The following is a 25,016-nucleotide window of genomic DNA, read 5'->3' on the forward strand; positions in this document are numbered from 1 at the left end:
TATAGGATCTATAGTATAGTATAGGATATATAGTATAGTATAGCATCTATAGTATAGTATCTATAGCATAGTATAGTATAGTATAGTATCTATAGTACAGTATAGTATATATAGTATAGTATAGTATAGTATAGTATAGTATCTATAGTATAGTATAGTATCTATAGTATAGTATCTATAGTATAGTATAGTATAGTATAGTATCTATAGTATAGTATCTATATTTCACAGGGCAGTATATAGTACAGTATAGTATCTATAGTATAGTATCTATAGTACGCAGGGCAGTATCTATAGTATAGTATATATAGTATAGTATCTATAGTATACTATCTATAGTATAGTATAGTATAGTATCTATAGTATAGCATCTATAGTATAGTATCTATAGTATAGTAAAGTATAGTATCTATAGTATAGTATAGTATCTATAGTATAGTATCTATAGTATAGTATAATATCTATAGTATAGTATCTATAGTATAGTATCTATTGTATAGTATCTATTGTATAGTATAGTATCTATAGTATAGTATAGTATCTATAGTATTGTATAGTATCTATAGTATAGTATAGTATCTATAGTATTGTATAGTATCTGTAGTATAGTATAGTACCTATAGTGTAGTGTAGTATAGTGTAGTGTAGTATAGTATAGTATCTATAGTATATATAGTAGAGTATGGTATCTATAGTATAGTATAGTATCTATAGTATAGTATCCATAGTATAGTATCTATAGTATAGTATAGTATCTATAGTATAGTATCTATAGTACGCAGGGCAGTATATATAGTACAGTATAGTATCTATGGTACGCAGGGCAGTATCTATAGTATAGTATAGTATCTATAGTATACCATATTATCTATAGTATAGTATAGTATCTATAGTATAGTAGCTATAGTATAGCATCTATAGTATAGTATAGTATCTATAGTATAGGTTCTATAGTATCTATAGTATAGGTTCTATAGTATAGCATCTATAGTATAGTATAGTATCTATAGTATAGTAAAGTATAGTATCTATAGTATAGTATGATATCTATAGTATAGTATCTATAGTATAGTATATATTGTATGGTATAGTATCTATAGTATTGTATAGTATCTATAGTATAGTATCTATAGTATAGTATAGTATCTATAGTATAGTATAGTATCTATAGTATAGTATCTATAGTATAGTATAGTATCTATAGTATAGTATAGTATCTATAGTACAGTATAGTATATATAGTATAGTATAGTATCTATAGCATAGTATAGTATCTATAGTATAGTATCCATAGTGTAGTATCTATAGTATAGTATCTATAGTATAGTATAGTATCTATAGTATAGTATCTATAGTACGCAGGGCAGTATATATAGTACAGTATAGTATCTATAGTACGCAGGGCAGTCTCTATAGTATAGCATAGTATCTATAGTATAGTATAGTATCTATAGTATAGTATTTATAGTATAGTATCTATAGTATAGTATCTATAGTATAGTATCTATAGTATAGTATAGTATAGTATCTATAGTATAGTATCTGTAGTATAGTATATTATCTATAGTATAGGTTCTATAGTATAGCATCTATAGTATCTATAGCATAGGTTCTATAGTATAGTACCTATAGTATAGTATCTATAGTATAGTATCTATTGTATAGTATCTATTGTATAGTATAGTATCTATAGTATAGTATAGCATCTATAGTATTGTATAGTATCTATAGTATAGTATAGTATCTATAGTATTGTATAGTATATATAGTATAGTATATATAGTATAGTATGGTATCTATAGTATAGTATAGTGTCCATAGTATAGTGTAGTATCTATAGTATAGTATCCATAGTATAGTATCTATAGTATAGTACAGTATCTATAGTATAGTATAGTATCTATAGTATAGTATAGTATCTATAGTATAGTATAGTATCTATAGTATAGTATCTATAGTATAGTATCTATTGTATAGTATAGTATCTATAGTATAGTATAGCATCTATAGTATTGTATAGTATCTATAGTATAGTATAGTATCTATAGTGTTGTATAGTATATATAGTATAGTATAGTATCTATAGTATAGTATAGCATCTATAGTATAGTATCTATAGTATAGTATAGTATCTATAGTATAGTATAGTATCTATAGTACGCAGGGCAGGCTACAGTGGCTTGATAAAGTATTCACCCCCACTTTGGCATTTGTCCTATTTTGTTGCCTTACTACCTGGAATTAAAATAGATTTTTTAAATTAATCATTTGATTTACACAACATGCCTACTACTTTGAAGATGCAAAATATTTTTAATTGTGAAACAAACAAGATGTTTGTGATGAGAGGCGTTGGGTTTGTGCCAGACATAGCGCTTTCCTGGATGGCCAAAAAAGCTACATTTTAATCTCATCTGACCAGAGTACCTTCTTCCATATGTTTGGGGACTCTCCCACAACACCAAACGTGTTTGCTTATTTTGTTCTTCAAGCAAAGGCTTTTTTCTGGCCACTCTTCTGTAAAGCCCAGCTCCGTGGAGTGTACGGCTTAAAGTGGTCCTATGGACAGATACTCCAATCTCCGCTGTGGAGCTTTGCAGCTCCTTCAAGATTATCTTTGGTCTCTTTGTTGCCTCTCTGATTAATGCCCTCCTAGCCTGGTCCGTGAGTTTTGGTGGGCGGCCCGCTCTTGGCAGGTTTGTTGTGGGGCCATATTCTTTAATTTTTTTAAATTATAATAGTTCTTGGTAAGTGTGGACATTTCTAAGTGACTGTGAATCTGAGAGAAGTTGAAATCCATGCTAGGCTAGCAAATGTCGTAATATACACTCACTGGCCAGTTTATTAGGTACACCCATCTAGTACCAGGTCAGAATCCCCCCCGCTTTGCCTTCGGAACAACCTGAATTCTTCATGGACTCTATAAGGTGTCGGAAAACATTCATTGCTCAATTGGTATCAAAGGACCTAATGTGTGCCAGGAAAACATTCCCCACACCAGTATTCCACCGCCACTAGCCTGTACCAGGCAGGATGTGTCCATGGATTGATGCTGCTTATGCCAAATCCTGACTCCGCTATCAGCATGACGCAACAGGAACCGGGATTCGGCGAAACAGGCAATGTTTTTCCACTCCTCAAGTGTCCAGTGTTGGTGATCGCTTGCCCACTGGAGCTGCTTCTTGTTGTTTTTAGCTGAAAAGAGTGGAACCCGGTGTGGTCGTCTGCTGCAAATCGCCCATCCAAATCGCCCCATCCAAATCGCCCATCCAAATCGCCCATCCAAATCGCCCATCCAAATCGCCCATTCAAATCGCCCATCCAAATCGCCCCATCCAAATCGCCCCATCCAAATCGCCCCATCCAAATCGCCCATCCAAATCGCCCATCCAAATCGCCCATCCATGACAAGGATCAACGAGGTGTGCGTTCCAAGATGGCTCTCTACCCACCACTGTTGTACTGTGCCGTTCTTATGTCTGGTTGTGGCCCACCTGTTAGCTTGTGCGATTCTTGCCATTCTCCTTCGACCTCTCTCATCCGTGAGCTGTTTCCCACCACAGGACTGGACGGTAAACCCAAGACAATGTCTGTGTGTGTGAAAAGCAGCTCAGGAGGGCAGACATTTCTGAGATACTGGATCTGGCACTCCTGGCACTGACGATCATACCACCCTCAAAGTCGGTTAGGTCAATCATTTGGTCTATCTAACGTTCAATGGAACAGTAACTTAATGCCTCGATGCCTGTCTGCCTGCTTTATATAGCAAGCCAAGGCCACCTAAAAAACTGTATGTGTGCAACAGCTACAGCAGCATGACCTCTGCGTGATAGACTTGTTTACCGCGGTTGCTAAGCAACGGAAAAAAACGTGCTACTGCTGCTGGAAGCAGCGCTACAGACAGAGAGTAGAAAATAGAGTACCTTTTGGCTATTTGAATAGTTCTAACGGTGACTGTGGACGTTTGCTTGACCATTTACCTGCTTCTAGGGCTGTCTCCCAAATGGCAACCTATTTTATTTCCTATTATGGGCCTTGCTTGAAAGTAGTGCACGATATAGGGGAATAGAGGGTCATTTGGAACTGTGCCTATTACAGATCGGTTATGTCTCTCCTTAGCTCATCACAGAGATCAGGTAGAGAGAGAGAGCCTCCTCTCCTTCCTTCCTCCATATTCCCTCGCTGTCAATCTTTCTGACAGCACCCTTCCTTTGAGCCCTGTTCAGCACGCGTTCCTGTCAATCTTTCTGACAGTCCCTTCCTGTTGAGCCCTGTTCAGCACGCTTCCTGTCAATCTTTCTGACAGCACCCTTCCTGTTGAGCCCTGTTCAGCACGCTTCCTGTTGAGCCCTGTTCAGCACGCTTCCTGTCGAGCCCTGTTCAGCACCCTTCCTGTTGAGCACTGTTCAGCACGCTTCCTGTTGAGCCCTGTTCAGCACCCTTCCTGTTGAGCCCTGTTCAGCACCCTTCCTGTTGAGCCCTGTTTAGCACCCTTCCTGTTGAGCCCTGTTCAGCACCCTTCCTGTCGAGCCCTGTTCAGAACCCTTCCTGTTGAGCCCTGTTCAGCACCCTTCCTGTTGAGCCCTGTTCAGCACGCTTCCTGTCAAGCCCTGTTCCAGCACTCCCGTCTAAAGTGATGCCAATTAATAATTCCCTTTCTAGAATTAAGACAGCATGAAAACATCCTCTCTCTCTCTCTCTCCCTTCAGGATGAGCTAGAAAAACACAACACACAGACCCCATCTCTCATATTGTATTACAATGGAAAACTGATTTCCTCCATTTCATCAGGCACTCGGGTGTGTGTTTGTGTCTGAGTCTGCTAATAATACGACGCTCAACCATCGTTGTGATTGAAAAAGCTTCTTCCACATTCCCTTAACACACAAATGATGATCTCCACCCTGCTACCACGAAAATACTTTCACCTCGCCACCATAGAGCGGGTGAATGCATGCATTGCCCGAGACTGTGTCTCAAAACCTAATGTCTTTGGCTCGAGGATTGGACATGTTTTTGACAGAGTTGTTTATCTGTCCCAAAATACAAATTGGCCCTTATCGCTGTTCTGTAGAGAACGTTGTCTTGGAGCGTCGTCTCCCTTCGCATGGCAGATAAACAAGCTATTGTCAAAAACCTGTCCAATCCTTTTAAAAAACCTCCACATCAAGCTAAATGGGAGAGAAAATGATTTGTGTTATTGAACCAATTTACGAGGGTGGAGGGATTCTATCACAAAGTGGACCTGTCCAATGTGACATTTTTGTTGTTGTCAAAGGGTAGAAACTGGTAGATGTCTGGAACCATATATAGCAGGATCCTGGGCCAACAGAATGGGGGTGGATGGATGCAGGAGGGAGCATTGCAGTTGGTTTGTTTGTTTGTTTGGCTGGCTAGCTTGTTTGTTTGTTTATTTGTTTGTTTGTTTGTTTGGCTGGTTGGTGTGTGTTTGGGTACCTGTGTGAGTGTGAGTGTTTGTCGTGTTTGTACCCTGGTGACTTCTTAGCGAGAGGAGAGGGAACATCTGACCTGTACCCAGATACAGTGCCTTGCGAAAGTATTCGGCCCCCTTGAACTTTGCGACCTTTTGCCACATTTCAGGCTTCAAACATAAAGATATAAAACTGTATTTTTTTGTGAAGAATCAACAACAAGTGGGACACAATCATGAAGTGGAACGACATTTATTGGATATTTCAAACTTTTTTAACAAATCAAAAACGGAAAAATTGGGCGTCCAATCTCGATTGGATTCAGGTCTGGACTTTGACTTGGCCATTCTAACACCTGGATATGTTTATTTTTGAACCCTTCCATTGTAGATTTTGCTTTATGTTTTGGATCATTGTCTTGTTGGAAGACAAATCTCCGTCCCAGTCTCAGGTCTTTTGCAGACTCCATCAGGTTTTCTTCCAGAATGGTCCTGTATTTGGCTCCATCCATCTTCCCATCAATTTGAACCATCTTCCCTGTCCCTGCTGAAGAAAAGCAGGCCCAAACCATGATGCTGCCACCACCATGTTTGACAGTGGGGATGGTGTGTTCAGGGTGATGAGCTGTGTTGCTTTTACGGCAAACATAACGTTTTGCATTGTTGCCAAAAAGTTCAATTTTGGTTTCATCTGACCAGAGCACCTTCTTCCACATGTTTGGTGTGTCTCCCAGGTGGCTTGTGGCAAACTTTAAACAACACTTTTTATGGATATCTTTAAGAAATGGCTTTCTTCTTGCCACTCTTCCATAAAGGCCAGATTTGTGCAATATACGACTGATTGTTGTCCTATGGACAGAGTCTCCCACCTCAGCTGTAGATCTCTGCAGTTCATCCAGAGTGATCATGGGCCTCTTGGCTGCATCTCTGATCAGTCTTCTCCTTGTATGAGCTGAAAGTTTAGAGGGACGGCCAGGTCTTGGTAGATTTGCAGTGGTCTGATACTCCTTCCATTTCAATATTATCGCTTGCACAGTGCTCCTTGGGATGTTTAAAGCTTGGGAAATATTTTTGTATCCAAATCCGACTTTAAACTTCTTCACAACAGTATCTCGGACCTGCCTGGTGTGTTCCTTGTTCTTCATGATGCTCTCTGCGCTTTTAACGGACCTCTGAGACTATCACAGTGCAGGTGCATTTATACGGAGACTTGATTACACACAGGTGGATTGTATTTATCATCATTAGTCATTTAGGTCAACATTGGATCATTCAGAGATCCTCACTGAACTTCTGGAGAGAGTTTGCTGCACTGAAAGTAAAGGGGCTGAATAATTTTGCACGCCCAATTTTTCAGTTTTTTAATTTGTTAAAAAAGTTTGAAATATCCAATAAATGTCGATCCACTTCATGATTGTGTCCCACTTGTTGTTGATTCTTCACAAAAAAATACAGTTTTATATCTTTATGTTTGAAGCCTGAAATGTGGCAAAAGGTTGCAAAGTTCAAGGGGGCCGAATACTTTCTCAAGGCACTGTAGACCCCGCCCACTGGGAGACAGGACAACAACCTAGTGTTCACCAGCTGTGGACACCAACCCTTCTTCACCCACCCATTCTTTTTTCTTTCTATTGTGTTATTGACTGTACGCTTGTTCATTCCCATGTGTAACTCTGTGTTGTTGTTTGTGTCACACTGCTTTGCTTTATCTTGGCCAGGTCGCAGTTGTAAATGAGAACTTGTTCTCAACTAGCCTACCCGGTTAAATAAAGGTGTTCTCAACTAGCCTACCTGGTTAAATAAAGGTGTTCTCAACTAGCCTACCCGGTTAAATAAAGGTGTTCTCAACTAGCCTACCTCGTTAAATAAAGGTGTTCTCAACTAGCCTACCTCGTTAAATAAAGGTGTTCTCAACTAGCCTACCTCGTTAAATAAAGGTGAAATAAACTTTTCTAAGCCCTCCTCCTCTCTCTTCCTCCAGACGTCTCAGGAGTTTCTGAACCAGCTGATGTCTAAGTTGGGGGGTAAGAACCCAGAGGAGACAGGGGGGTTCCAGGAGGCCCCTCTGGCCTACGATGCAGTGTGGGCCCTGGCTCTGGCCCTCAACAAGACCGTGGGGCCCCTGAAGGCCAAGGGCCGCAGGCTAGAAGACTTCAACTACAACAACCGAGATATCACCGCCGAGATCTACCGTGCTCTCAACACCAGCTCATTCGAAGGAGTGTCGGTGAGTATCTTATATGTCACCACAGAGAGAGGATGGAAATTGAAGAGAAAGAGGAGAAGTTTGTGGTTGTACTGGGAGAGATATGAGAGAGAGAGAGAGAGAGAGAGAGTCGCAGAGAGTCGCAGAGAGTCGCAGAGGGTCGCAGAGAGACGCAGAGAGACGCAGAGACAGAAATAGAGACAGACAGACAGACAGACTCTACCCTGGACTTGAGCAGTCTTTACGACTAGTGCCACCTCTACAAGGAAGCACTCTCCACCTTTTCCAGGACCCTGAAGGACATCCCCCTCAAACAGAGCCCCAGCACCTCCCACAGGAGCAACAGAGCAACGACCAGCGAGACACCCTCCCGAAGGCCCCCAAGGAGGCCACTGTATTCCCACTGATCAATCCATAATGGGAATAACATGGAGTGAGTGGAGAGAGTGAGTGTGTGAGAGAGAGGAACTGAAAGAGAGAAAAACAGAAAGAGAGATGTATCCTCCAGACAGAGCTATACCTTATCTCCTGACACCATGAGGTAGAGAGAGGGAGAGGGAGAGGGAGAGAGAGAGAGAAACAGAGAGAGAGAGAGACCCTAGCTATGCAGACTCAATCTTTCCCTAGACCCGTCGCTGCACCTAAACTCAATATGAGCGGCTGATTAGGTCATCGAGAATATGAAAGAATAAAAAAACATTCCTATGAAGGGCAACGTGCTTCCAGCTTTCCTCTGCCTCTGAGTGAACTAACATCGGCCAGTATGAAGGCCATGCAAACATGTGAATACCCTGCACCGGGAGAACTCACGCCAAGAGGACCTACACCCAGGCCACAGCATCACCAGCAACATACCAACCAGCTAAGACCCCCCCCCCCCCCCTAGCAAACCCTGGCCACAGCATCACCAGCAACATACCAACCAGCTAAGACCCCCCCCCCCTAGCAAACCCTGGCCACAGCATCACCAGCCACATACCAACCAGCTAAGACCCCCCCCACCCAAGCAAACCCTGGCCACAGCATCACCAGCCAAATACCAACCAGCTAAGACCCCCCCCTCCCCCCAAGCAAACCCTGGCCACAGCGTCATCAGCCACATACCAACCAGCTAAGACCCCCCCCCTAGCAAACCCTGGCGACAGCATCACCAGCCAAATACCAACCAGCTAAGACCCCCCCCCCCCCCCCTCCCCCCAAGCAAACCCTGGCCACAGCGTCATCAGCCACATACCAACCAGCTAAGACCCCCCCTCCCCCCAAGCAAACCCTGGCCACAGCGTCATCAGCCACATACCAACCAGCTAAGACCCCCCCCCCCCCCCCCTAGCAAACCCTGGCCACAGCATCACCAGCCACATACCAACCAGCTAAGACCCCCCCCACCCAAGCAAACCCTGGCCACAGCATCACCAGTCAAATACCAACCAGCTAAGACCCCCCCCTCCCCCCAAGCAAACCCTGGCCACAGCGTCACCAGCTACATACCAACCAGCTAAGACCCCCCCTCCCCCCAAGCAAACCCTGGCCACAGCATCACCAGCCACATACCAACCAGCTAAGACCCCCCCTCCCCCCAAGCAAACCCTGGCCACAGCATCACCAGCCACATACCAACCAGCTAAGACCCCCCCCCCCCCCCCCCCAAGCAAACTCTGGCCACAGCGTCACCAGCCACATACCAACCAGCTAAGACCCCCCCTCCCCCCAAGCAAACCCTGGCCACAGCGTCATCAGCCACATACCAACCAGCTAAGACCCCCCCCCCCCCCCCCCCTAGCAAACCCTGGCCACAGCATCACCAGCCACATACCAACCAGCTAAGACCCCCCCCACCCAAGCAAACCCTGGCCACAGCATCACCAGTCAAATACCAACCAGCTAAGACCCCCCCCCTCCCCCCAAGCAAACCCTGGCCACAGCGTCACCAGCTACATACCAACCAGCTAAGACCCCCCCTCCCCCCAAGCAAACCCTGGCCACAGCATCACCAGCCACATACCAACCAGCTAAGACCCCCCCTCCCCCCAAGCAAACCCTGGCCACAGCATCACCAGCCACATACCAACCAGCTAAGACCCCCCCCCCCCCCCCCAAGCAAACCCTGGCCATTTTTTATATAAATTTACCCCCAATAGAATCCCCATACATTATTGAAGACAGCTTCTCCACCCTAGAGGAGGAGATCAACAATTTCCAGACATATAGTAGTCTGTGTTGACGTAAATGCCAGAACTGGACAAGAACCTGACACTTTCAGCACAAAGGGGGACGAACACCTGGAGGTGACATCATTCCCTCCCAAATATGTCCACAATTATGACAAAACAACCCCAAAAAATAGGTCACAACTCCCTGCAGCTCTGTCGCACACTGGGTCTGTAATAAGTCAATGGTAGGCTACGGGGGGACTTCTACGGTCGGTACACGTACAGCTCATCCCCTGGCAGTAATACTGCTGACTACTTTATCACTGACCTCAACCCAGAGTCTCTTAGAGCGTTCAGTCAGTCCACTGACACCCCTATCAAATCACAGCAAAATCACAGTCTACTTGAACAGAGCAATACTCAATCATGAGACATGAACGCCAAAGGAACTGCAGAACATGAATTAAGACATGCTATAGATGGAAGGACAGTAGTGCAGAAACCTACCAAAAAACAATTATGCAACAACAAATTCAATCATTCTGGACAAAACATTTCTCTATAATAGTGAAAGTAGAAACTTGGCAGTAAAAAGCCTAAATAGTATAGTTGACCTTTCAGCTTCCCTATTAAATATAAAAAAGAAAGCAAACAACTTAAGAAAATGTTCAATAAGGACAAATGGTTTGATGAAGATTGTAAAAACCTGTCCAGCTAAAAACATGGAGACCCAGAAAACCTACGAGTCTACGGCTTCACTATGGTGAAACAATACAGAAATACACTAGAAAAAAAGAAGGAACAGCACGTCAGAAATCTGCTGAAAGTCATTGAAGAATCCATAGAATCTAACCACTTCTGTGAAAATTGGAAAACACCAAACAAACAACAACACGAAGAGTTCTCTATCCAAAACGGAGATGTATGGATAAACCACTTCTTCAAAGAACAAACAGCAAAAATATATACCTGATCAATTACAAATCTTAGAATCAGCTATTAAAGACTAACAGAACCCACTGAATTCTCCAATTACATTGAATGAACTACAGGACAAAATACAAACCCTCCAACCCAAAAAGGCCTGTGGTGTTAATGGTATCCTCAATTTGCTATACAAATTGATGTATAGCAATGTTGGAGGGAAAAAGATACGACATTATAGAATCCATCTAAACAAACAACATTTTCTACAGGGCTGTGGGGTGAGACAGGGATGCAGCTTGAGCCCCACCCTGTTCAACATGTACGTTCAACATGTACAGTATATCAATGACTAGAACTGCAGTCTGCAGCACCCAGCCTCACCTTACTAGAGTCAAATGTCTACTGTTTGTTGATGATCTGGTGCTTCTGTCCCCAACCAAGGAGGGCCTACAGCAGCACCTAGATTTTCTGCACAGATTCTGTCAGACCTGGGCCCTGACAGTAAATCTCTGTGAGACAAAAAATAACAGTGTTCCAGAAAAGGTCCAATTGCCAGGACCACAAATACAAATTCCATCTAGACACCGTTGCCCTAGAGCACACAAAAATAATTCATACCTCAGCGTAAACAGAAGCACCACAGGTAACTTCCACAAAGCTGTGAACGATCTAATAAACAAAGCAAGAAGGGCCATCAAAAGGAACATAAAATTCGACATCCCATTTGGGATCTGGCAAAGAACTAAAAATACTTGAATCAGTTATAAAACCCATTGCCCTTTATGGTTGTGAGGTCTGGGGTCAACTCACCAACCAAGAATTCACAAAATGGGACAAACACCAAACTGAGTCTTTGCATACAGAATTCTGCAAAAACATCCGCTGTGTACAATGTAAAACACGAAATAATGCATGCAGAGTAGAATTAGGACGATATTCGCTAATGATCAAAATCCAGAAAAGCCTTTAAATTCTACAACCACCTAAAATAAAAAATATATTCAAACCTCCATAATAAAGCCATCACCTACAGAGACATTACCCTAAACAAGCTGGTCCTGGGGCTCTGTTCATAAGCACAAACAGACCCCACAGAGCCCCCAGGACAGCAGCACAATTAGACCCAACCAAATCATGAGAAAACAAAAAGATAATTACTTGACCATTGGATAGAATTAACAAAAAAACTGAGCAAACTAGAATGCTATTTGTCCCTAAACAGAGAGTAGACAGTGGCAGAATACCTGACCACTGTGACTGACCCAAACTTAAGGCAAGCTTTGACTATGTGCAGACTAAGTGAGCATAGCCTTGCTATTGAGAGAGGCTGCCATAGGCAGACCTGGCTCTCAAGAAAAGACAGGCTGTGTGCACACTGCCCAGAAAATGAGGTGGAAACTGAGCTGCACTTCCTAACCTAAACGTATGACCATATTAGAGACACATATTTCACTCAGATTACACAGACCCACAAAGAATTTGAAAATGAATCTCATTTTGATAAACTCTCATGTCTATTAGGTGAAATACCACAGTGTGCCATCACCGCAGCAAGATTTGTGACCTGTTGTCACAAGAAAAGGTCAACCAGTGAAGAACAATCACCATTGTAAATACAACCCATATTTATGTTGATTTATTTTCCGTGTTGTACTTTAACTATTTGCACATCATTATAACACTTTACACAGCCCTAACATGACATTTGAAATGTATCTATTCCTTTGAAACATATGTGAACTTACGGCTCAGTTTCGATTGTTTATTTAACTTTTGTTTGTTGTCTATTTCACTTGCTTTGGCAATGTAAACATATGTTTCCCATGCCAATAACGCCCATTGAATTGAGAAAGAGAGACAGCCAGATAGACGGCCATCAAGAGAGAGAGACATACACCGAGAAAGAGAGATAGAGAGGCACAGAGAGAGAGATTGAGAAAGAAAGGGATGTAGATAGAGAGAGAAACAAAGAGAGAGACACAGAGAGAAAGACGGACAGCTTGAGAGAGACACAGAGACAGAAAGACACACAGAGAGACTCAGACAGAGAAAGAGAGAGACAGAGAGAGAGAGCGAGAGACAGACAGAGATGCGAGAGAGACCCAGATTACAACAAACGTTGCCACAACTTTAGAGAACGTTCCCTTAAGTGTCTCATACGGTCATTACTTACCGTTTTCATAGGAGAGTTCTAGTGATGTGCAAGGACTGTTTCCAAGAGAACATCACCTTAATGTAAACAGAACGTCTTTAGGGAAGAATATTGTCCTAAACCTCAGAAAAGGACTGTTTCCAAGAGATCATCCCCTTAATGTCAACAGAACGTCTTTAGGGAAGAATATTTTCCTAAACCTCAGAAAAGGACTGTTTCCAAGAGATCATCCCCTTAATGTTAACGGAATGTCTTTAGGGAAGAATATTCTCCTAAACCTCAGAAAAGTGAAAACATGAATGTTCTTGCAACTTTCCCAAGAAACATGTCTAGAACATTAATGTGTTCTGAGAACATTGCAATGTTCCCAAGAAACATGTCTAGAACATTAATATGTTCTGAGAACAAGAAACAGGTCTAGAATATTAAAATGTTCTGAGAACAAGAAACATGTCTAGAACATGAATATGTTCTGAGGACAAGAAACATGTCTAGAACATTAATGTGTTCTGAGAACAAGAAACATGTCTAGAACATTAATGTGTTCTGAGAACAAGAAACATGTCTAGAACGTTAATATGTTCTGAGAACATTGCAATGTTCCCAAGAAACATGTCTAGAACATTAATATGTTCTGAGAACAAGAAACATGTCTAGAACGTTAATATGTTCTGAGAACAAGAAACATGTCTAGAACATTAATATGTTCTGAGAACAAGAAACATGTCTAGAACGTTAATATGTTCTAAGAATATTGTAACCACTTTCTGGGTATGTTTATTGTGACGTTGATGGAATATTCTCCTAAAAGTCAGAAAACTGAAAGAGAGAGGTGTTAAACTGTATACCACTTACATTATTTGTCTTCCTACAGGGCCATGTTGTGTTTGATGCCCAGGGTTCTAGAATGGCCTGGACTCTTATTGAGCAGCTGCAAGGTACAGTACTCTCTCTATTCCTCATGTATACAATAAATAAATAAATGAAATGTCCCCAACTAGCCCACGGCTGGTGACATCTTGTAATTTTGAACATGAAACATCGGCATGGCACCAATCTTGGATCCGGGTAGTAACATTTGTGGTGAACTAGCGTGGATGGCCAGTGTCCAAAATCCTTCAGCTCCATCCCTGAGTCCATAATCACAAGTATCAACCATATACAATGCTCTAGAAAGTATTCATACACCTTGACTTAGTCCAAATTTTGTTGTGTTGTTGGATTAATTTGTTTTTTTCTTCACACAATACCTCGTAATGACAAATTGAAAACTTGCCATTATAAATGTTTATTAAAAATTAAATACAGAAATATATCATTTACATACAAGATCAGTCAAAAGTTTGGACACGCCTACTCATTCAAGGGTTTTTCTTTATTTTGACTATTTTCTACATTGTAGTATAATAGTGAAGACAAGAAAACGACTAAATAACACATGGAATCATGTGGTGACCAAAAAAGTGTTAATTAAATAAATGTAGATATATTTTATATTTAAGATTCTTCAAAGTAGCCACCCTTTGCCTTGATGACAGCTTTGCACACTCTTGGCATTCTCTCAACCAGCTTCACCTAGAATGCTTTTCCAACAGTCTTGAAGGAGTTCCCACATATGCTGAGCACTTGTTGGTGGCTTTTCCTTCACTCTGCGGTCCAACTCATCCCAAACCATCTCAATTTGGTTAAGGTTGTGTGATTGTGGAGGCCAGGTCATCTGATGCAGCACTCCATCACTCTCCTTCTTGGTCAAATAGCCCTTACACAGCCTAGAGGTGTGTTGGGTCATTGTCCTGTTGAAAAACAAATGATAGTCCCACTAAGCGCAAACCAGATGGGGTGGTGTATCCCTGCAGGATGCTGTGGTAGCCATGCTGGTTATGTGTGCCTGGCTTTCTAAATAAAACACAGACAGTGTCTCCAGCTAAGCACCATCACACCTCCTCCTCCATGCTTCACCATAGGGATGGTGCCAGGTTTCCTCCAGATGTGACACTTGGCATTCAGGCCAAAGAGTTTAATCTTGGTTTCATCAGACCAGAGAATCTTTCTCATGGTCTGAGAGTCCTTTAGATGGCTTTTGGCAAACTCCAAGCCGGCTGTCATGTGCCTTTTCCTGAGGAGTGGCTTCTGTCTGGCCACTTTATCATAAACTCCTGATTTGTGGAGTACAGCAGAGATGGTTGATCTTCTGGATGGTTGTCTCTTCTCCACAAAGGAAATCTGGAGGTCTGTCAGAGTGACCATCGGGTTCTTGGTCACCTCCCTGACCAAGGCCCTTCTCCCCCGATTGCTCAGTTTGGCCGGACGGCCAGCTCTAGAAAGAATCTGGGTGGTTCCAAACTTCTTCCATTTAAGAATGATGAGTGCCACTGTGTTTTTGGGGACCTTCATTACTGCAGAAATGTTTTGGTACGCTTCCCCAGATCTGTGCCTCGACACAATCCTGTCTCTGAGCTCTATGGACAGTTCCTTCGACGTCATGGCTTGGTTTTTGCTCTGACATCCACTGTCAACTGTGGGACCTTATATAGACAGGTGTGTGCCTTTCCAAATCATGTCCAATCAATTGAATTTACCACAGGTGGACTCCAATCAAGTTGTAGAAACATCTCAAGGATGATAAATGGAAACAGGATGCACCTGAGTTCAATTTTGAGCCTCAAAGGATCTGAATACTTATGTAAATAAGGTATTTCTGTTTTTTATTTTCAATACATTTGCAAAAATGTCTAAAAACCTGTTTGCACTTCGTCATAATGGTGCATTGTGTTTAGATTGAGGGAAAACATTTAATTCATTTTGGAACGTAACAGCATTTGGAAAAAAGGACGAGGTCTGAATACTGTGCAGTACACTTTCTTCCTGTTTACACAATGTACTGTACCATAATCAATAGTATCCTTTTACAGTACGTTCTGCCATTGGTATCTTATAACATATATATATATATATATATATATATATATATATATATATATATATATATATATATATATATATATATATTATAAGGTATATATATATATATATATACCTTATAACCTATAACTTTAACACTACCAAGGCGGTAGTGTAGATTTATCGAATTCTGGTTTTTATTCTCACAATCCATTTACACATTGCTAACAAGTATTTAATTGGTAAGCATAAAAGTACAATATGTTCCATATACTGAATTTACTAACAATATGAGTTTTTTTTTAATCTCCACTGAAACCCCTCATGTTTTTAGGGGGTTTGGCTTCTCTCTGTGTGTGTGCTTGTGTTTGTGTGTGTGTGTTTAGGGGTTAGGTTTTTGTGTGTGTTGACGGGTTAGGTGTGTGTGTGTGTGTTTAGGCGTTAGGTTTCTGTGTGTGTGTCTGTGTGTGTTGAGGGGTTAGGTTTATGCCCAGACACATCTGTTCAGTAAGGCTCATGAACAATAAGGGTCTCAATATTGTCCCCTGGCACAGCTGTACTTACTCATAATACAATGATAGCAGAAACTAATGAAGTCAACATGTGCATAAAAATGTAATAGCTGCTTAAATATTTCAGTTGGAGGGTTTCCCAAATGAGCTTCTGAAATGTATCAGTTCTTCTTGCAATTACAATAAACCCGAAAGCCCAGTACTTTAGTTTAGCATAAAGGCTGCTACAGTCATCTCCACAAGGAGAGAGAGGGAGAGGGAGAGGGAGAGAGGGAGAGAGACAGCGACGAGAGGGAGAGGGAGAGGGAGAGGGAGAGAGACAGAGACGAGAGGGAGAGGGAGAGGGAGAGAGACAGAGACGAGAGGGAGAGGGAGAGAGAGAGAGACAGACAGACGAGAGGAAGAGGGAGAGACAGACAGAGACAAGAGGGAGAGGGAGAGAGAGAGACCGACAGAGCCGAGAGGGAGAGGGAGAGGGAGAGACAGACAGACAGAGACGAGAGGGAGAGAGAGAGACAGACAGAGACGAGAGGGAGAGGGAGAGACAGACAGAGACGAGAGGGAGAGGGAGAGACAGACAGAGACGAGAGGGAGAGGGAGAGAGAGAGACAGAGACGAGAGGGAGAGAGAAAGAGAGAGAGACCGACAGAGAGAGACGAGAGGGACTGGGAGAGAGCGAGAGAAAGAGAGAGAGACCGACAGAGACGAGAGGGACAGGGAAAGAGCGAATGCGAGAGTGAGAAAGAGAGAGAGACCGACAGAGACAAGAGGGACAGGGAGAGAGCGAATGCGAGAGCGAGAAAGAGAGAGAGACCAACAGAGACAAGAGGGACAGGGAGAGAGAGCGAGCGAGAAAGAGAGAGAGACCGACAGAGACAAGAGGGACAGGGAGAGAGCGAATGTGAGAGCGAGAAAGAGAGACAGACAGAGATGAGAGAGTGAAAGTGAGAGCGAGAAAGAGAGAGAGAGACGAGAGGGAGAGAGCGAGACAGACAGAGACGAGAGGGAGAGAAAGAGAGAGGCAGAGACGAGAGGGAGAGAGCGAGAGTGAGAAAAAGAGACAGACAGACAGACAGAGATCAAAAGAGAGAATGACAGACAAACAGACAGACAGACAAGAGATGAGAGAGAGACCCATATAGCAACAAACGTTCCAACAACTTCAGAGAGACAGAGAGACAAAACAAACAAACAAACCGAAACAAAGGTAAAATCTTTTCATGTTTTGTCAATATCAAAAAAGCTTTTGACTCAATTTGGCATAAGGGTTCAGGGTTCAGGGTTCAGGGTTCAGGGTTTAGGGTTCAGGGTTTGCTATACGAATTTATGGATAGCGATGTTGGGGGATAAAGATACGACATTATAGAATCCATGTTCACAAACAACAAGTGTGGGGTTAAAATTGGCAAAGAACACACACATTTCTCTCCACAGGGCCATGGGGTGAGACAGGGATGCACCTTAAGCCCTCCCTTTTCAACATATATATCAAGGAATTGGCGAGTGCACTAGAACAGTCTGCAGCACCTGGCCTCCCCCTACTAGAATCTGAAGTCAAATGTCTACTGTTTGCTGATGATCTGGTGCTTCTGTCACCAACCAAACAGCGCCTACAGCAGCACCTAGATCTTCTGCACAGATTCTATCAGACAAGGGGCCCTGACAGACCTGGGACCTGACAGACCTGGGCCCTGACAGTAAATCTCAGTAAGACCAAAATAATGTTCCAAAAAAGGTCCAGTTCCCAGGAACATGAATACAAATTCCATCAAGACACTGATGTCCTAGAAGCACACAAAAAACTACATATACCTCGGCCTAAACATCAGCGCCACAGGTAACTACACATACCTCGGCCTAAACATCAGCGCCACAGGTAACTACACATACCTCGGCCTAAACATCAGCGCCACAGGTAACTACACATACCTTGGCCTAAACATCAGCGCCACAGGTAACTACACATACCTCGGCCTAAACATCAGCGCCACAGGTAACTACACATACCTTGGCCTAAACATCAGCGCCACAGGTAACTACACATACCTCGGCCTAAACATCAGCGCCACAGGTAACTCTACATACCTCGGCCTAAACATCAGCGCCACAGGTAACTCTACATACCTCATTCTAAACATCAGCGCCACAGGTAACTTCCACAAATCTGTGAATGATCTGAGAGACAAGAAAAGAAGGGCCTTCGACGCCATCAAAGGGAACATGAAATTCAACATACCCCACAGAGCCCAAGGACAGCATGAAATTCAACACACCCCACAGAGCCCAAGGACAGCAACACAATTAGACCCAATCAAATCATGACAAAACAAAAAGATTATTACTTGACACATTGGAAAGAATTTTTAAAAACAGCGCACACTAGAATGCTATTTGGCCCTTAGGGCGTGTCGTTAACGGGACAGTTGTTAACTATGCAGCGTTTTGTGTCACGATCTCCGATTTTAGAGAAACAACAAATGTCGGTACATATACAGTTGAAGTCAGAAGTTAACACCTTACAAGTTGGAGTCATTAAAACTCACTTTTCAACCATAAACTATAGTTTTTGGTCAGGACATCTATGTGTGCATGACACAAGTAATTTTTCCAACAATTGTTTAAAGACAGATTATTTCACTTATAATTTATTGTTTCACAATTCCAGTGGGTCAGAAGTTTACATACACTAAGTTGACTGTGCATTTAAACAGCTTGGAAAATTCCAGAAAACGATGTCATGTCTTTAGAAGCTTCTGATGGGCTAATTGACATCATTTGAGTCAATTGGAGGGGTACCTGTGGATGTATTTCAAGGCCTACCTTCAAACTCAGTGCCTCTTTGCTTGACATCATGGGAAAATCAAAAGAAATCAGCCAAGACCACAGAAGAAAAAGTTGTAGACCTCCACAAGTCTGATTCATCCTTGGGAGCAATTTCCAAACGCCTGAAGGTACCACGTTCATCTGTACAAACAACAGTAACCAAGTATAAACACCATGGGACCACGCAGCCGTCATACCGCTCAGGAAGGAGACGCGTTCTGTCTCCTAGAGATGAACGTACTTTGGTGCGAAAAGTGCAAATCAATCCCAGAACAGCAACGGACCTTGTGAAGATGCTGGAGGAACAAGTACAAAAGTATCTATATCCACAGTAAAACGAGTCCTATATCGACATAACCTGAAAGGCCACTCAGCAAGGAAGAAGCCACTGCTCCAAAACCGCCATAAAAAAGCCAGACTACGGTTTTCAACCACATGGTGACAAAGATGGTACTTTTTGGAGAAATGTCCTCTGGTCTGATGAAACAAAAATATAACTGTTTTTCCATAATGACCATCGTTATGTTTGCAGGAAAAAGGGTAGGCCTGCAAGCCGAAGAACACCATCCCAACCGTGAAGCATGGGGGTGGCAGCATCATGTTGTGGGGGTGCTTTGCTGCAGGACGGACTGGTGCACTTCGCAAAATAGATGGCATCATGCGGCAGGAAAATTATGTGGATAAATTGAAGCAACATCTCAAGACATCAGTCAGGAAGTTAAAGCTTGGTCGCAAATGGGTCTTCCAAGTGGACAATGACCCCAAGCATACCTCCAAGCATACTTCCATTGTGGCAAAATGGCTTAAGGACAAAAAAGTCAAGGTATTGGAGTGGCCATCACAAAGCCCTGACTTCAACCCCATAGAATATTTGTGAACAGAACTGAAAAAGCATGTGCGAGCAAGGAGGCCTTACAAACCTGTCTCAGTTACACCAGCTCTGTCAGGAGGAATGGGCCAAAATTCACGCAACTTATTGTTGGAAGCTTGTGGAAGGCTACCTGAAATGTTTGACCCAAGTTAGACAATTTGAAGGCAATGCTGCCAAATACAAATTGAGTGCATGTATACTTTTGACCCACTGGGAATGTGATGAAAGAAATAAAAGCTGAAATAAATCATTCTCTCTACTATTATTCTGACATTTCACGTTCCTAAAATAAAGTGGTGATCCTAAACTGATGCGGCACCATCAGGGACTTTTTACTAGGATTAAATGTCAGGAATTGTGAAAAACTTAGTTGAAATGTATTTGGCTAAGGTGTATGTAAACTTCTGACTTCAACTGTAAGTGTATCGCCTGAAAGTTTAAATTCTTTTTAATATAACTCCACTGTCCAATTTACAGAAGCTATTACTGCGAAAAAATGCCATGCTATTGTTTGAGGAGAACATTTTTTCAGTGCGATAGGTTTGATAAATTCACCTCTGAAGGTGAAATGTGTACTTACATTCGGAAATCTTGCTCTGATTTATCATCCAAAGGGTCCCAGAGATAACATGAAGTGTCATTTTGTTAAATAAAGTCATTTTTTTGATATCCTAAAAAGGTTCATATAGCACACACTATCGATTTTGTATTTCCACTCGCTCAATTTGCAAAGAAAGGAATCTGTGGAAATCTGAACGAGTCAAATCACATTCGTATCTATTCCTCAGAGATCCTAGAAGGTAACAAGACTTCACTATTTCATTAGAGATGGAGTATATCCTATAGGACACAATATTTGGTCAGAGAGCGATGCCTTCGTGGCACACCGATGACCCTGGCGGCCATCACTTGAACGACTATGTCTTTGTCAAATAAGAACTAATCGGGGTCAAAAAAAATCTAGCTATATAGCCAATGAGCTGAGCTTTACGGGAATATCCGGAAACCATGTATATGTTGTAAAATGTCATTTCTAACCTTGTACGACAGCATTCCTTTTCATTTTGGACAAAACTTATTTTGAAAACTGGTTGTTTTGCAAATGTTGAACATATAACATGGCTACTAATACTTTGAAAGCTTAATCAAAGTCCAAGTACACAGATTTGACAATATTCTTGAAGAAAAATTGAATATGAATGCGAATGTCTCCTTCACAATTTGCCCAGTCATTCTTCAGGTTATCCATCTGAGACTTTGCACATACACCACTGCCATCTTGTGGACACTATCGGAATTACAACCAGAGTGATGGCTAAAACTATGACCTTTCTGTTGCATTTCAAAGATGGTGGTAGAAAAAAAACGGGTTCGTTTTTTGTTTGCATTATCTTTTACCAGATCTATTGTGTTATATTCTCCTACATTCCTTTTACATTTCTGCAAACTGAAAGCGTTTCCTTTCAAATGGTACCAAGAATATGCATATCCTTGCTCCAGGGCCTGAGCTACAGGCAGTTAGATTTGGGTATGTCATTTAAGCGAAAAATAGAAAAAAAGGGGGCTATCCCTAAGAAGTTTTAATTTTACCAGACAGTACACAGTGGCAAAATACCTGACTACTGTGACTGACACAAACTTAAGGAAAGCTTTGACTATGTTCAGACTCAGTGAGCATAGCCTTGCTATTGAGACAGGGACAGGCTATGTGCACACTGTCCACAAAAGTAGGTGGAAACTAAGCTGCAATTCCTAACGTCCTGCCAAGTGTACGACTATATTAGAGACATATATTTCCCTCAGATTACACAGATCCACAAAGAATTTGAAAACAAATCCAATTTTGATAAACTCCCATATCTACTGGGTGAAATCCCACAGTGTGCCATCACAGCAGCAAGATTTGTGACCTCTTGCCACAAGAAAAGTTCAACCAGTGAAGAATAAACACCATTGTAACTACAACCCATATGCATGTTTATTTATTTTCCTTTTTGTACTTTAACTATTTGCACATCGTTACAACACTTTTGACACTTTTGTGAGTGTAATGTTTACTGTGAATATTAGTATTATTGATTTCACTTTTGTTTATTATCTATTTTACTTGCTTTTTCCCAGTAATGCCAGACAGACAGACAGACAGACAGGCAGACAGGCAGACAGACAGATAGACAGACAGACAGACAGACAGGCAGACAGGCAGACAGACAGATAGACAGACAGACAGACAGACAGACAGACAGACAGACAGACAGACAGACAGACAGACAGACAGACAGACAGACAGACAGACAGACAGACAGACAGACAGACAGACAGGCAGACTGGCAGACAGACAGACAGACAGACAGACAGACAGACAGACAGACAGACAGACAGACAGACAGACAAACTTCTCCAAATTGTGTCCAGGTGTATTTGTTTTGTGTCTCCTATTAATCCTTCTCCTCTTTACGTTAATATGTCTGTCTCAAAGCACCTTATGTGCTTGTCTTATTCCTTTCATGTAAATTGTTTATGTTGAAGTCCATGCCTACGCATTGAGCAGTACTGTAGCCATGGCGATAAGAGAGGGAGAGGTACTCATAGTGGTGAAACTCTGGTAAAAATACATTTTTTTTTAAGGTCTTTATTTTGCTTTTGTTTTTTAATTCTCTCTTCTTAGCCCGCCCCTTGTGGCTCCCTGACAGCCTCCTCTGTCACACAGGAATGGTGTCGACAGCATCGTCTCATCTCTGGCTACATCGTGCTGGCTGCCTGTGAGAGAGGCAGGCTGTGAGATGGTGTTAGTTGGTTTGGCTGGCTGCGTTTTGATCAATGTGCCTGTGTTCAATCTGTCTGCTGCATTGTGTCTGTTCAGACAGCGCCTGTGTCGGTGACTCATGTCGTCTCTCATGTGGGAAAACACTCTTTGTTTTTTGTGGCGGCTGATGAAAAATTAAGCTTGTTTTCCCAATCTCCTCTCCTCTCTGTTGCTTCCCCACCGTCCCAGAAAAGGAAGTGTTGTTTTGATTAATAATTTACTCAACGCTAATTGGAGTGGGTTTAGCCCAGGGCGGTTTGGAAAGGGTTTGGTTCTGGGTGTATTAGAGTGCAGCACAGGCTAAGTGGACATGAGCTGCTTCTCAGTCAGCCAGCAGCTACTGCACACCTACTGTATATCTACTGCATATCTACTGCATACCTACTGTATTCTACTGTATAACTACTGCATATCTACTGTATACCTACTGCTTTTCTACTGTATACCTACTGCATATCTACTGAATACCTACTGTATGTATACCTACTGTATAAATACTGTATATCTACTGCACATCTACTTTATATATACTGCATATCTACTGTATATATACTGTATATCTACTGCAAATCTACTGCATATCTACTGTATATCTACTGCATATCTACTGCATATCTACTGCAAATCTACTGCATATCTACTGTATATCTACTGCATATCTACTGCATATCTACTGCATATCTACTGTCTACTGCATATCTACTGTTTATCCACTGTATATCTACTGCATATCTCCTGCATATCTCCTGCATATCTACTGTCTACTGCATATCTACTGTTTATCCACTGTATATCTACTGTATACCTACTGTATATCTACTGCATAACTACTGTATATCTACTGCAAATATATACTATATATCTACTGTATATCTGCTGTCTACTGCATATCTACTGTATATATACTGCATATATACTGTATATCTACTGTGTATCTACTGCATATCTACCTCATATCTTCTGCATATCTACTGCCTATCTACTGCATATCTACTGCATATCTTCAGTCTACTGCATATCTACTGCATATTTACTGCATATCTACTGCATACCTACTGTCTACTCTATATCTACTGCATATCTACTGCATACTGCATATCTACTCTCTACTGCATATCTACTGCATATCTACTCTATATCTACTGCATATCTACTCCATATCTACTGTCTACTGCATATCTACTGCATATCTACTGTCTACTGCATATCTACTGTATATCTACTGTACACCTACTGCAAATCTACTGCATATATACTGCCAATATACTGCATATCTACTGTATATCTACTGCATATCTACTGTATATCTACTGTCTACTGTATACCTACTGTATATCTACTGCATATTTACTGTATATCTACTGTATATCTACTGTATATCTACTGTATATCTACTGCATATATACTGCATATCTACTGTATATATCTACTGTATATCTACTGCATACCTACTGTATATCTACTGCATATTTACTGTATATCTACTGCATATCTACTGCATATCTACTGTATATCTACTGTCTACTGTATACCTACTGTATATCTACTGCATATTTACTGTATATCTACTGCATATCTACTGTATACCTACTGTATATCTACTGCATATATACTGCATATCTACTGTATATATCTACTGTATATCTACTGCATACCTACTGTATATCTACTGCATATTTACTGTATATCTACTGTATATCTACTGTATATCTACTGCATATCTACTGTATACCTACTGTATATCTACTGCATATATACTGCATATCTACTGTATATCTACTGTATATCTACTGTATATCTACTGCATATATACTGCATATCTACTGTATATATCTACTGTATATCTACTGCATACCTACTGTATATCTACTGCATATTTACTGTATATCTACTGCATATCTACTGCATATCTACTGTATATATCTACTGTCTACTGTATACCTACTGTATATCTACTGCATATCTACTGTATATCTACTGCATATCTACTGTATATCTACTGCATATCTACTGTATATCTACTGTCTACTGTATACCTACTGTATATCTACTGCATATCTACTGTATATCTACTGCATATATCTACTGTATATCTACTGTATATATATACTGTATATCTACTGTCTACTGTCTACCTACTGCATATCTACTGTATATCTACTGTATATCTACTGCATATATACTGTATATCTACTGCATATCTACTGCATACCTACTGTCTACTCTATATCTACTGC

The 25,016-nt window shown here is 41.5% G+C and overlaps 1 protein-coding gene across 1 annotated transcript in view; it reads left to right on the forward strand.

Moving 5' to 3' along the window:
- The window catches only part of LOC109875904 (gamma-aminobutyric acid type B receptor subunit 1-like), a 328,979-nt gene that overhangs the window by 260,955 nt on the left and 43,008 nt on the right, over nt 1–25,016 (forward strand). Inside the window, exons 13-14 of the mRNA XM_031789059.1 lie at nt 7,413–7,658; nt 13,741–13,804. Coding sequence (XP_031644919.1) covers nt 7,413–7,658; nt 13,741–13,804 — 310 coding nt within the window. The remainder of the gene's footprint in view (nt 1–7,412; nt 7,659–13,740; nt 13,805–25,016) is intronic.

The sequence above is a fragment of the Oncorhynchus kisutch genome, linkage group LG14 (assembly GCF_002021735.2).
Source record: "Oncorhynchus kisutch isolate 150728-3 linkage group LG14, Okis_V2, whole genome shotgun sequence".
Classification (NCBI taxonomy): Eukaryota; Metazoa; Chordata; class Actinopteri; order Salmoniformes; family Salmonidae; genus Oncorhynchus; species Oncorhynchus kisutch.